This window comes from Lotus japonicus, chromosome 2 (genome assembly GCF_012489685.1).
Source record: "Lotus japonicus ecotype B-129 chromosome 2, LjGifu_v1.2".
In the NCBI taxonomy this organism is placed as follows: domain Eukaryota; kingdom Viridiplantae; phylum Streptophyta; class Magnoliopsida; order Fabales; family Fabaceae; genus Lotus; species Lotus japonicus.
This window is the reverse complement of record NC_080042.1, coordinates 48008864-48023722: the sequence shown is the minus strand read 5'-3', so window position 1 is coordinate 48023722 and position 14859 is coordinate 48008864. Positions and strand designations below refer to the sequence as shown.

Below are 14859 nucleotides of genomic sequence, written 5' to 3'. Positions count from 1 at the left end.
AACGTTTTAGTAGTCGAAGTGTTGTATATGTTATCCTATATGATAATAGTCAAGACAAATTTGTATGTGATTATGGTTTGTTTGAGTACTCTAGCATTCCTTGTCGTCATATAATATGTGCGATGAAAAGTGAGAATATAAATGATTTTCCTGCTACTCTCATATTTAAGAGGTGGTTAAAGTTAGTAATGGTTGATTACATGTACTCACTTCCTACTATTGATCTTGATGCTAAAAAACACCAAATGTTGCAGAGGGGTGCATTGGCTGGTGCATGCAACATTTTAATCGAAGTTGCGTTTGATAATGTTGCTAACTTTGTAAGTGTCATTGAAGATGTATATAAGCTTGTCTCTAAGTTTCAAAAGCGTCGTAATCCAAGTTCCCATGGTAATACTGCCTTTATTAATGTTCAAGACCCGATATTTGTGAAGGCGAGAGGCCGTTGATGAAAGAAAAAATTTGGTACGAAGCGGAGAAACTGTCCAATTGTAGGAAAGTTGGTCATACAGTTCGAAGATGTCCTCAATTTGTTGTTGTTCAAGGTCTAGAAATAATGATCTAGGTGAATCTTATGTTGAATTGGATGATGAAAACAACAATCATGTGGTAACCTCTCATTCTTACCAGTAATATATTAAACTAACAATCATCATTATTTGGTAATTGACGATAATTGTGTTTTTATTTGTCGGTAACAGGAAACTGACCAAGGGTTGGGGGTAGATAATAAAGTAGTTGCTAATGATAGTAAAGCCATTAAACGTAAAGCAAAGGTATGTCTGATATTTGTCTTACTTTTGATTGATTATGAAACTATGTTACAATTGTGCGTTTCTGAATTTTGTAGAAAGTAGAAAGTAATGGTGGTCGCGATAAGTGAAAGTTGAAGAATCCACATGTGAATCCTTCGACGCAAAATCTATGAACGAAAATGTACGTTAATCTCAATTGTACTGAATTTTTTTTTGAAGTTTGTTATAATTCTAAATTTGTAATTCTAATTTTGAAATAAGAAAGGTAACAATCGTGTCTTGAAAAGGGTTGGTGTGAACTTACCCTCACGTGTTGTGAATGCTCCCCAAAGTTACTTCACATATCCTCATATGAACTTCCTACATGGGCTTCCAATATTCCCCAATTTCCCATGACATAAATGTTTCATTCTTATCCTGATCCTCACATGTCCCTGTCGTCACAATTCCATCTTCTTCTCAACATCAACCCAATGGTTAGATTACTTAATAATTTTGTCGCTAGCAGTAAATTTATGTATTTCATGGTTGTTACTGACAGATTATGTCCTGGCTTTCCTTTTTTTTTGTAGTTTTGCTCTATTTAGACGAGGTTAAGATGAAAGTTAAGAGTGGTATGAAACTTAAAGAAGATAATGGTTCATAATTGAAGTTGGAGATTAACGAACATCATGCTCTATTTTTTGTAGGACGGACATGGATTGTACCTTTTATCCACAAAGTATAATTTATTTTAGACAGAAAATATTGTGGATTTTAATTCTTGATTGTCGTTGAGGACCATGTCTAATGTAGGTGAATTTTATTATGTATATGATGACCCGAGATTTAAGGCTATTTTCCTAGTTTATTTGCATGCATTTTAATGTATTATTTAAGATATTTTAATCATTTTTGGACACTCTAGGCCTATTTCATGCATTTTAATATTTTTATTTAGTTTTAGTATTTTTCTACATTTTATATTATTTTTCTAGATTTTATTAGAATTTAAATTAGCTTTATATTTTATTTAATTATTATTAGGATTTATTTACTTTAATTTAGGATTAGATAAGTTTATTTTAAGTTGTTATCTTATTTTTATTTTGTTAGTTTTTATCTATCTTTAATTAGGACTTTTTGAATTATAGATTTGATTAGAATTTAGTTGGTTTATTTTGAGATTTTTATCTTATTTATCTAATTTTTATTTAATGTTAAAATCAGGAATAAAAGAGCGGATCCGGCGCTGCTGTTCCATGAAATCTACCACGCACCTGCGGAGATCCAGCGGTTGATATTTTCTTCTCTGCCACGTGCTATAATCATGACGAAGGTCCACCGTAAGAATGGTGGTGCGTGGAGCACTGGAATTCAACCTTAAAGTTGGGACCAATTGCTATATGACACGTTGCTGGTGTGAAAGATATAGGTTTTGGATTTTGTGGGATCAGGTGACTTGAACAAAAAGAAAAAGTAACAGAACACGCAGCCAATATAAGACCAAGTGCAATGGTTGATGAAAATGGGTGTTGAAAATTGTTGAAGATTGTTGAATGGTTGTAATGGTTGTTGAAGGTTGTTGAGAGTGAGGAGAGAGGGGAAAAATGTTAAAAATGTTCAACAATGTTGAGTTGCCTGCGGTGTGCCACGTGGCGCGAGGCCAGTGGCCACCGTCAGGCGCGTGCACGACACGCGCAGACAAGGCCCGCTTTTTTTTTTTGCTTTGCCACGTGTCAATTTCTGACTAGTTCGCCTGATTTCTTTTACCCTTATCTTTTGAACTCAATTATTTCATCAAAAAAAATATTTTCTGAAAAAAAAAATTATACCAAAATTCATGATTTTTTTTTTCTCTATAAATAGAGACTTGGTTCGTTTGATTTGGACACAGAAAAAAACCAAGTTTTTCACCATCTTATTATCTCTCTCACCATCTTATTATCTTTCTATTAGCCTTTGTTTTGAAATGGATCCCAACAATCACCATTACAACACCCAGAATTTTTCTAACTACCCAAATAACTACCAAAATCTCAACAATTATCCAGATCCAAATCATTTTCCCAACCAACGTCATCAAAATCTCAACGATTATCAAGATTCAAATCAATATTTCTACTCACGTACTCAAAATCACAACAATTATGAAGATCCAAATCAATTTTCCTACCCACGTCCTCAAAATCCCAACAATTATCAAGATTCAAGTCAATTTTCCTACCCACGTCCTCAAAATCCCAACAATTTTGCACCAAATTCCAACCAGTCATCCTTTCATCCCTCTATAAGATATCCATCTCAAACACCCCCGTCTAGTGGTTATATGGCAATGGTGAATGAAAATTTTCCAAGTGTTGATGCACCTGAATTTCCTGAATTTTCAACACAAATGACTCTTGGTGGCATGACAGCTGCTAATCAATTCACTCCAAATCAAGAGGATACAACTCCTAAGAGCAAGAAAACCCACTCACCAGCATGGAGCACTGCACAAAATTTGGTGCTAATTAGTGGGTGGATTAACTGTGGAACAAACAGTGTTCTGGGGAAAAACCATAAAGGAGAAACATTTTGGAGAGATATTGCTGAGTATTGTAATGAGCATTGCTCATTCGATCCTCCGCGTGATGGAATTGCATGCCGAAACCGCTGGAATTATATGAACAAAATACTGGGTAAATTGATTGGCGCTTATGATGCCGCTAAGCGTCAGCAAGAAGCGGTTGGTCGGAAAATGATGTTTTGGCAAAAGCGCGGGAATTATTCGCCTGTGGGAAGAATGTTCAATTTACTTTGATGGAAGAATGGATGCAACTCCGTGATCTGCCACGTTTTTGTAGTCAAGTAGGAGGAAATAGTGGCTCAGCAAGTAGTGGATCTAAGAGATCTCACGACAGTGATGCATGTGGCTCAACCTCTATAGGATCAATTCCTCGTCCAATCGGTAGGGAGGCAGCTAAAAGAAAGAATAAAAAGAAAAGTAGAGAAGCTCCCTTGGAGGAGGACAAAGGATGGGGTTGGGATAAATTCGAAGGTATGAAGGAGAAAGAGCTTGTACAATTGGAGAAGATATCATCGGTGCAAGCAGAGACTAACCAATTGATGAAAACCAATTTGTATCTAAGGCTAACTTCCGAAGAGAACCTCGATGACCATAAGAAAGAGCTGTTGAAGAAGTTGTCCCAAGAGCTGTTTGGGAATTAATTTCAATCGAGTATTTGTCTGTATTCGGTCAAATTTGTCAGTGGTGTCAAGTTTGTAGTGTTTGCTTTAATAACTTGTTAGTGGTGTCGAGTCTGTAGTGTTTGCTTTAATAATTTGTCAGTGGTGTCAAGTATGTAGTGTTTGGCTTTAATGTATGGATTATTGTGTTTGAATATGTTCCACTCAATTCGAATCTTGTCCTTTTCCGATTATTAATTAACTCTAGTTGATAACTTATTTCGAATCCACCAGTGGTGTCAAGTCTGTAGTGCTTGGCTTTAATGTATGGGTTCTTGTGTTTGAATATGTTCCACTCAATTCGAATCATGTCCTTTTCCGATTATTAACTCTAGTTGACAACTTATTTCGAATCCACCAGTGGTGTCAAGTCTGTAGTGCTTGGCTTTAATGTATGGGTTCTTGTGTTTGAATATGTTCCACTCAATTCGAATCTTGTCCTTTTCCGATTATTAACTCTAGTTGATAACTTATTTCGAATCCACCAGTGGTGTCAAGTCTGTAGTGCTTGGCTTTAATGTATGGGTTCTTGTGTTTGAATATGTTCCACTCAATTCGAATCCTGTCCTTTTCCGATTATTAACTCTAGTTGATAACTTATTTCGAATCCACCAGTGGTGTCAAGTCTGTAGTGCTTGGCTTTAATGTATGGGTTCTTGTGTTTGAATATGTTCCACTCAATTCGAATCCTGTCCTTTTCCGATTATTAACTCTAGTTGATAACTTATTTCGAATCCACCAGTGGTGTCAAGTCTGTAGTGCTTGGCTTTAATGTATGGGTTCTTGTGTTTGAATATGTTCCACTCAATTCGAATCTTGTCCTTTTCCGATTATTAACTCTAGTTGGTAACTTATTTCGAATCCACCAGTGGTGTCAAGTCTGTAGTGCTTATATATATGGATTCATAGATCCATTGATGTACCAATATCTCAAATCTCTTCCAGTCTACTTCGAATTCTTGTGAAAATCTCAACAACCAATATCCCAAATCTCTTCCAATTTCCAAACAAATGGATTCTTTTGAAAATCCAGTTCCAAATCCTTTTGATATGGCAACATACCTTCAAAATTCTGAACTTGAAGAAGCTTTTATACTCAACCAAGTTAGGGAGCGTCGAACAAAAATATTGGAAGATAGGGCACCTCGTAGCAGAAAATATGTCAGTAGAGATCATGAAGCGGCAAACCGAAGGCTAATTGAGGACTACTTTGCCAATGAGCCTACATATGACGATGCAATGTTTCGTCGTCGGTATCGGATGCAAAAACATGTTTTCCTTCGAATCGTTGCGGACCTTTCAAGTAGTGATAACTACTTCACCCAGCGAGTTGATGCAGCGAAGAAAGAAGGTATATCGCCCTTAGCAAAATGCACCACAACAATGCGAATGTTAGCATATGGTGTGGCAGCAGATGCAGTCGATGAGTACATCAAAATCGGAGGTACTACAGCACTGGAGTGTTTACGTAGATTCTGTAAAGGAATCATACGATTGTATGAGCACGAGTACCTTAGAGCACCAACTGAAGATGACCTGCAAAAAATACTACATGCTAGTGAAATGCGGGGGTTCCCAGGCATGATCGGGAGTATTGACTGCATGCACTGGGAGTGGAAAAATTGTCCTAAAGCATGGGAAGGTCAATTTACTAGAGGGGATAAGGGAACCACAACGGTTATTCTTGAAGCAGTTGCATCTCATGATCTATGGATCTGGCATGCCTTTTTTGGATGTCCGGGAACGTTGAACGACATAAACGTTCTAGATCGGTCACCAGTGTTTGATGACGTGGAACAGGGAAAGGCTCCAAATGTGAATTTCTTTGTGAATCAACGTCCCTATAATATGGCATACTATCTAGCTGATGGTATCTACCCTTCTTATCCAACTTTCGTCAAATCGATTAGACTTCCTCAAAGTGAACCCGATAAGTTGTTTGCACAAGTTCAGGAGGGATGTCGGAAGGACATCGAACGTGCATTTGGAGTGCTTCAAGCTCGTTTTAAAATCATCCTTGAACCAGCTCGTTTGTGGGACATAGCTGATTTGGGTATCATTATAAGGTCATGCATCATATTACTTAATATGATTGTTGAGGATGAACGAGATTCATATGCTCAACGTTGGACTGATTTTGAGCAATCTGGGGAAGGTGGATCTAGTACACCGCAACCATACTCGACCGAGGTGTTACCCGCTTTTGCAAATCATGTGCATGCTAGATCCGAGTTGTGTGATTCGAACGTTCATCACGAACTGCAAGCAGATCTAGTGAAGCACATATGGACAAAGTTTGCAAATGCTTCGTGATGGAAGATGATTTGTATCGTACTAATTACGTTATTTGTGTGTTGTGTGCTTAGTTTGTTGTCTTGCATTTTAAGTTAAGAAAATAAAATAAATTATTGTGTGCTTAGTTTGTCGTCTTCCATTTTTAAGTTAAGGAAATAAAATAAATTATTGTCTAAATTTAAAAAAAAAATTAATTTTTTAAGTGTTTATTGTTTTAATTTAATTTAAGATAATAATTGTAATTTTATGTAAATAATAAAACAAAAATATAAAATTAAATAAAAATATGAAATAAAAAAGTGATGGGGTAGGGTGTTGAATGAAAACCATTGGAGTGGGTAATTGTTGAGAGTTTGTTGAATTGGAGAGAGAAGATGATGTGGAGTGTTGGGAAGAGAAAAAGTGGTGTTAAATTGTTGAAGATTGTTGAGACCATTGTACATGGTCTAAAGAAAGAGGAAGTATATATATTGGGAGATTGGAACGTGACGGGAGGATTTAAAAAGCAGAACGTGAAATTGATATTCTGATAGCAGCTTTTGAGCCTTTTTTCTGGAGTTAACCCTAGTACCACTTTGAGCTTTTTGAAGAACCCTTTTTATTTCAATAAACTATTTGATCATGGAAGCCATGCTTGGCTAAACCTCCGTAGGTACTTGGGGTGTTCGGTTTGATTCTCTTGACCTTATGTTTTGATTTACTTTTTGACTCATGAATCCTAGTTTTATTTATGAATTTCTCATCTTTTATCTATGAATCTTTATGCATGAAGATTAACTTTGCTATTTTGTATGCGATTGAGAAATCGGTAGAAAATAGGGATCCGGTTGAAGGTGTGAAAAACGACTAGAAGGGGGGGTTGAATAGCGTTTTCAATATAAAAACTTTCCCCTTAAGATTTAAAGTAAATCTTTTCGGTTTCTCTACGATAGATGGTGCAGCGGATAAAGATAGAGAGAAGAGAGAAGCACACAAGTATTTTATCCTGGTTCACTTGATAAATCCCTCAAGCTAATCCAGTCCACCCGTTAAGGTGATTTCTTCCTTCTTAGAATGAAGGCAATCCACTAATCAGATAATTGTTACAACTGCACTTGAAACCTACAAGTGACTAACAATACACTGACTTAGCTATCACTAAGATTCACTCTCTTAGTCTTCTCTAGGATCCGATCAACCTTGATCTCCTAAAGGAATCACCACTAAGATTCACTCTCTTAGTCTTCTTAAGGATACTGACCTACCCGGTCCCTTAAGGAAAATCAAACAACTGTTTGAGGTTGGTGTTTACAAAGGTTTGCTTCTAAATAAGCTGAGTGTAAACTAAATAAGAACAGATGAAGAAAGTAGAAGCTTGAATCTTTTCTTGTATTGCTGCTCTTGATCTCTCTCTCTGCTTTCTTCTTTTTCTTCAGCCTTTTATAGTCCAAGGTGCAAAGGATATTTCTGTTGAGAGAATATGACCGTTGGAGGGCATTTCTGGAACTTCCAGAACCTGCTGTGGCTGAACCTTGGTAGGTAGGTTTTTCAGAATAGTACACTGCTCTTGTACTTCTTGATAGAGACATTTGCCTTTAACCATTGACTTCTGATCAAAGGAATGCTTCGTGTTGGAACTTGTGAAGCTTGGTGATCAGAGTCAGAGGGATGCTTGGATCCTCTGACCTTCGTAACTTCTGCTTCTGGACCTTCAGAGCTTCTGGACCTTCAGAGCCTCTGGTCCCTCAGAGCTTCTGGTCTTCAGATCTTCTGATCCTCAGATCTTCTGATCCTCTGATCCTCTGATCCTCTGATCTTCAGATCCTCTGATCCACAGATCTTCTGATCCTCAGATCCTCTTATCTTCAGATCTTCTGATCTTCAGATCCTCTGATCCTCAGATCCTCTGATCTTCAGATCTTCTGATCTTCAGAACTTCTGACGAATATATCTTCTGGTGTTAGAATCAGAACCTGTTTGTCAAAACACTCAAGACAAACATTAGATTATCATAGTTGTTCATCCACAAATAAATACTTGTTATCATCAAAACATAGAGTTGTACCACATGACCAAATCTTGATCTTACACCGGTGAGAAATTGATTAGGAACGCCTACGCCTTAGAGATAAGGGTAACTTCTAATTGTGTTGGCTAGTAACTAAGTACTTTAATTCTCCAATTAAATTCGTCTAGGAACTAAGAGATTAGTGTTAGCAGTTTAATTGGAAGATCTACGTAGTTAAGAGATTATCACGTAGAAACTTAGGCAAGCACCATAAAAAAGTTAGAAAATTCATGAGTTAATTAGTCTATTAAGAACATAAGTAAAATTGATGAAATCCTACCCTAGGTACTTCCCCTTTTGATTGTTTTCAATACTACATACTTGCTTTTCACTTTACTTTGCAATTAATTAAGTTCGTTTCAACAACAATTATCCATTCCCAAACCTTTTTCCTTAGTCTTTTTAGTTATTTAATAGGTTAAATTGCTTTAGACGACCGCAATCCTTGAGTTCGATAATTTATTACTACTTAACGAATAGGTACACTTGCAAAGGAGTTATCAAGTTTTTGACGCCGTTGCCGGGGATTGCGCTTTAGTCTAGAATAATAGAACCCATTTCTTACTTGTAAGACTTTACTTTATTTATTTTAATTTTAATTTTTTATTTTTTTGTTACTTTTATTATGCTGGTGCTACTAACATTGGTTTGCTAGTGTATGCGAGGTACTGTTGATCGTAATTCCCTTCCTTTTGATCCTGAGATTGAGAAGACTGCTCGGAAGAATCGAGCTCAACAGAGAAAGCAAAAACAAGCAAAAACAATGGCTGAGACACCGGAACAGATTGAGGCTAGGATTCGAGCTGAATTTGAAGGGCGATATGATGCAGATTATGAAGCCCGGAGAATTCAGCGAGACAGAGAGTTAGAAGAACAAAATGCCAGGAGATCCATCCGGGAGATAACTACCCCTGACATAAGCTTTGAATTTCAGGGAAGTATTGTTCCACCTACTGATGTTCCAGAAAATTTCCAGGTGCCAACTCACATCATGCACCTAGTGAGCCAGCACCAATTTGGAGGGAGTATACTCGAAGATCCCTATGCTCATATGGCTACATTCACAGAGCAGTGCACCCCATTGAAGAAACAGGGAATCACTCTAGACACAGTAAGGTTGATGTTGTTTCCCTTTTCCTTAAGGGATTCTGCTGCATCTTGGTTGAGGTCTCAACCTCCACACAGTATTGTATCATGGGACGACCTAGCCAAGAAATTTACGTCAAAGTTTTTTCCAACAACCCGCACGAGGAAGTTAAAGCAAGAGATCAACTCCTTTCTCCAGATGGATCAAGAGAACTTATATGAGGCATGGGAACGGTTCAATGAGCTTCTAAGGAAATGTCCAAGCCATAATATTTCTCTCACTGATCAGGTAGTAATTTTTTATACCTCATTGAATGATTATACCAGAGACAAATTAGATACTGCAGCTCCAGGTGGAGCTTTTGATGTTTTGCCCACCAGTGAAGCCTTAGAGATAATTAATAATCTAGCAACCAGAGCTATGCATTCCAACAACGACAGGCAGAACTGAAAAAGTGTTCAAGAAGTAGAGACATATGATGCCGTTCTAGCCTCAAATAAGAAGTTGTCTCAGAAAATGGATGTCATAGTGAAGCGTTTGGATGACTGCCATGTGGGCAATGATGATGCAAAATTCGATGAGGAGGTAAAAATACTGACTAACCCCCAAAAATATCCATATTCCAATACTTATAATGCAGGTTGGAGGAATCACCCCAACTTCTCTTGGGGAGGGCAAAATAAGTCGACTCAATCAGGAGATTCAAGACAATATTCCAACCAGCGGGGTCAATATCAGGAGCAAAGGCAACCACCTCAACAAGATGAAGGAGCTGGAAAGAAGAGCTTGGAAGACATTGTAACACCCCGATTTCGGTAGCGTCACTTTAGTAACCAAAAAGAAACTTTAAGCGGAAAAACGTGAATATATTTTTTTTTCAATAATACAAACAAAGACTGAAAGGAATAAACTCGACAATGAAAGATAACAGAACTAATATACAATAATAATCACAGCCCCCGCTGTAAGTAGCAAACCACGTCACGAGTAAACCTCCAGTGATGGGAAGTAAGAAAAGTAACGCCCGTAGGCAATATGTACAAACCAAAAGGAAAGGTTAAGTGTCCGCAACACAAGCCTTCAAAAATGAGAATAAGTTAGCCCAATCGGCCTAAAACAAGACCTCCTAGCCCAACCAACTCTCTGTGATCCCCGTAGAGAAACCACACAAAAAGCTATAGGCGGGAAACTACCCTGTCCCCAAAGAAAACAATGACGGTCAGAGCTAAGACTCTACTCCTACACTAATCCTATCTCGAGGAGCTCACACCAGCACTCAAAACTATGTGCTAGCATGATCGTCGTCCGAATATGAATCCAGAACGACCAAGTCTATAAACACTATCCGTCCTCCTCTCGCAACCGCGATGCGCTCCGGTGCTGGCCTCACGGGCTTAGGGCCCGAGCCAAGATCATCAATGATAGCAACGGCAGGTGAGCTAGACTCTGAAGAAGTCACTCCCACCGGCTCCTCCTCGGAGGGGTCCTCATCATCCGAAGATAACGGTGGTGGTGGTGGTCCTACTCCTGGTCCGCAGTGCACGCCAGGTGGCAAGTTGAAGCTAACAGTGCATCTCCTCAGCACTCCTTCCGTCAAGTGTCCTAAGCAGTCGACACGATCCTCCACGATCCTCCCCGAGTACGTCGCTCGATGGCTAGCGGGGTCGACCACCCACGCGCCGGGGTCATCCTGATCTATCATCTCATATCTAGTCCCCCCCGAAGGGTGGACCATCGTGAACCAATCCGCTAAAGACATCTGACAAAGGGCGTAGTCCGCCAAAGCACACACAGAAGACGCGAGGGTCAACTCCAAAGAATTATGTAAATAATAATCCCAATAGGTACAGATAAGAGACAGCCGCTTAGGCTTATAAGTTAAAGATAGCATCCTAGGGTTGCATATTCCACAATGAATATAAACGACAGTAATAACAAATAGCATGCATCAGATAGGATTAACAAGTATCAAACACACTCAGCAACTAAGTCAGTATGCATGTTGCATGAAATGCAAATGCCGGTTAACCCAGTTAACCAAATGCATTCCGGAAGGGATGGACATCAACGGATCAGCCCTAGCACCAGCCACGGTGGGACCATTTCGGCCCGCGTGCCTCTTACTCCAACAACAACGGTAGTTAGATCAACATAAAACCCGAAGGCCTGCCATTTCAGTCTGCTACTAAGAGTCGCCTAATAGCGCTCTTACGCGGAAATCCGGGTCTTATGACCATTTTGGAATCCACCGAGGTCCGAAGTCCGTCTCGTGTTAATACCTCATTAATGGTGCATGAATGCAAAATGATTAGCCAAACAACGTCTCCGACCTCACTCGACACGTCGCCACGTGTTCTGGCTAACTTATTGTCTCTAAAAACATACCCTAAGGTAAAGTCGATTCTGTGACAAAAGACAATCCTTTACAACAACACATTCTCTCATGATGATCTCCAAATTATCCGACTCATCTCTATCCGATGGTCAAAAACTGCTCAACGAGCAAAGAGTATCAACATACTCGGAAACTACCTGTTTCCCCGGCTTATCTCTCAGATAGCCCAACAACACAACTGCTACTCGAGCACAAGAGTATCAACGTACTCAGAACTTATTGATTTTCTCAACACTTGGATCCGACGACACTTCCCCTTTTCCAAAACTAAGATTTGAATCCTAAGCTTTCTTTCGAGTTTGTTGTCATTATTTGAAGATTTAGAGGTTGTTTAATGTCTTATGAATTTTCCTTATAAAATAGTTTCCATTTAGTCTTATCGCAAATCTTATGAGTTTCCAAGATCCCATAATCCCAATTAACTCCCCGAGAGTGTCTCGATCCACTAAGACCATAACAAGGCCCGAATCTTCGTTCGTCCTATCAAACTTTCTCCAAAATCTCAAAATAAAATCGGCATGACCTGCCCGTTATTCTCACTCCTCAGTACCACAGATATATGTGAAATGACATAGATAATTCAGCACGGTCAACAAACATGTCACATATATCAACACATCCTAGAATAACCACGTAGCACTTAGCATATAAAGCAAATATCACACATCCTAAGCTCATTTGTCATCTTCCAGGGTCTTATTTTTAGCCCCTTTACCCACCCAACAGCAAGCATGGAATCACTTTCCACCTCAACATTAAACACCACAAATTGTTGACAATATAACAAGGCATAAAGAATTGCCAAGACCTCCGCCTCATCCGCACGCTGAGCCACCACCTTTCTTGAGAAATAGCCCAACACATACCCTGCACTATTCCTCAATATGCCACCAATACCAGCATGTCCTGCCTGAAAAGATCCGTCAACATTGAATTTCAAAGTTATGCCTTGTGGAGGAACCCAAGGCACCACTAACCTCGGAGCCTCCTTATCATCAATAGTGATTTTTGGAAAACCCCTCGCAAACTGATCCGCACTATACGGACAACTTTTCCACCAAGCTTTTACCCATGTGAATATTAGAAACAAATGGGATTCCCACACTACCTCGGCATTAAACGGTTTGTTGTTGAAAATCAAATCATTTCGAGCTGTCCAAACTGCCCAACACATAGCATACAGAACCAGATCCCATAAAATGCGAGAAGTATCCCGACGCATGGAGCTCCATTCTGCCAAACACGTCTGAATAGATTGTGGAACTGCCCATAACCTTCCCTCCCTTGCTATTACCGCCGCCCATAAAGGCCAAACCTTTGAGCAATGCAGAAAAAGATTCGTCACTGTCTCCTCCTGAGTCAAACACAATGCACAAACCGGTCCTTCTTCCAATTCCACACCACGATATATCAAGTTATCTTTCGTTGCAATCCTATTTTTCTGAACCTGCCAAACAAACAGAGCAATCTTTGCTGGTAAAATTGGCCTCAAGACTTTAGGTACAACCCATCCTTCCTCAGTAAACCAGCGAGCCTCCACGACTCCACAAAGTGACTTTACGCTATACATTCCCATGTTATCGTGCGTCCAAATTAGAAAATCATTAGTCACACTGTTGCCCTGTTTTGGAACTAAAGTATGTAGATGCATTTGGAACTCATCATACTGCTGTCTTTCCCATCCTAGAAACTCACGAACAAAAGCAACATTCCACACCCAGAAATGCCCTTCTACCGTTCCACAATTCATAATAGTTGCTCGTTTATGTGCTGCCAAAGCAAATAACCGTGGAAATACAATTCTGAGTGGAGCTGGACCTGTCCAATGATCTAGCCAAAACAGTACCCCAGCCCCCCGACCAACCTCACATGCTAACCCTTCCCTAAACACATTCCCAACCAGCCCCGGCTCACGCAGGATAGCACACACATCCGCCATTAGCATTGATAATTTTCTTGAGGCTAGGATATCTAAGTTAAACGTAATAAACTCCATGGGTAGCTCATATTTTTTGCACACCACCTCCCGCCATAAAGCCTCCTTTTCACGCCCAAACCGCCAAACCCACTTCAATAACATCGCTTTGTTTTTCCATTCCAAGAAACCGACCCCTAAGCCACCATACCGCGACCCTTTGCACAAATCTTCCCAAGCCACCCACATTATTTTACTCTCACCTCCACTCCCTCCCCACAGAAAGCGTCGCATAATCCTCTCCATTGCCAAGATTACTCCTTTAGGTGCTCTGTACAGCGCCATGTAATACAAAGGGATCGCATTTAGAACTGACTTTACAAGGACCAAATGCCCACTTAGAGTTAGAAATCGTGAACTCCATACGCCCAGTTTTTCTGCCATTTTTTCTAAAACAGGATTCCAAAAAGACACTCGTCGTGGGTTTCCCCCAAGAGGCGATCCGAGGTACATAAAAGGTAGAGAGCCCACTTTAAAATTCCACCAAATTGCCGCTTGTTGTACTATAGTTGATGATGCATTTACGCCATATACTGCTGACTTATTGAAATTAACTTTCAGCCCGGAACAAAATAGGTACGCTTCCACCCCCAACGCCATGAGCTGGAATTGGTTCTGATCACAATCTGTAAAAAGCAATGCGTCATCTGCAAACTATAAGTGATTCAAACGGAGTCCCGGTGCCACCTCCACCCCACATGGTGCCTCCCCTCCAAGCAACTGATTGAGCATACACGACATCCCATTAGCCACAATATTAAACAATAACGGCGATAGAGGATCTCCTTGACGAAGACCTTTCTGAATAGCAAAGAATTCTGATGGCGAGCCATTAACCAAAACCGCCAAAGAAGCCGTGGAGATACAACTCTGCATCCAACCAATCCATCTTCCCCCAAAGCCCATCTCTTGAAGTAGTTCCAACAAAAAATCCCACTCCACATTATCATAAGCTTTTGCAAAATCTATTTTGAACAGCAAACCACCTTGTGGTCTTGAGCTCATTGTGCGGACAACCTCATTTGCAATCAAAGAACAATCTGCTATCTGTCGACCTGCTGTAAAAGCAAACTGATTCTGATTCAACAGCCTCGGCAT

General features: G+C 39.7%; 1 protein-coding gene and 1 non-coding gene across 2 annotated transcripts; both read right to left on the bottom strand.

The window, feature by feature from the left end:
• Positions 1-9556: 9556 nt before the first annotated feature.
• LOC130741612 (small nucleolar RNA R71) lies at positions 9557-9663 on the bottom strand. The gene has a single exon (XR_009020500.1). It is a non-coding gene; the product is annotated as a small nucleolar RNA R71 (small nucleolar RNA).
• Positions 9664-14415: 4752 nt separating this feature from the next.
• On the bottom strand, positions 14416-14859 carry LOC130736537 (secreted RxLR effector protein 78-like). The gene has a single exon (XM_057588358.1). It carries the CDS (start codon positions 14857-14859, stop codon positions 14416-14418), a length of 444 nt encoding a protein of 147 aa, XP_057444341.1.

Excerpts from the sequence above, each read along its gene's own strand:
- LOC130736537 (XM_057588358.1), bottom strand. The coding sequence starts at position 14,859 with ATGCCGAGGCTGTTGAATCAGAATCAGTTTGCTTTTACAGCAGGTCGA.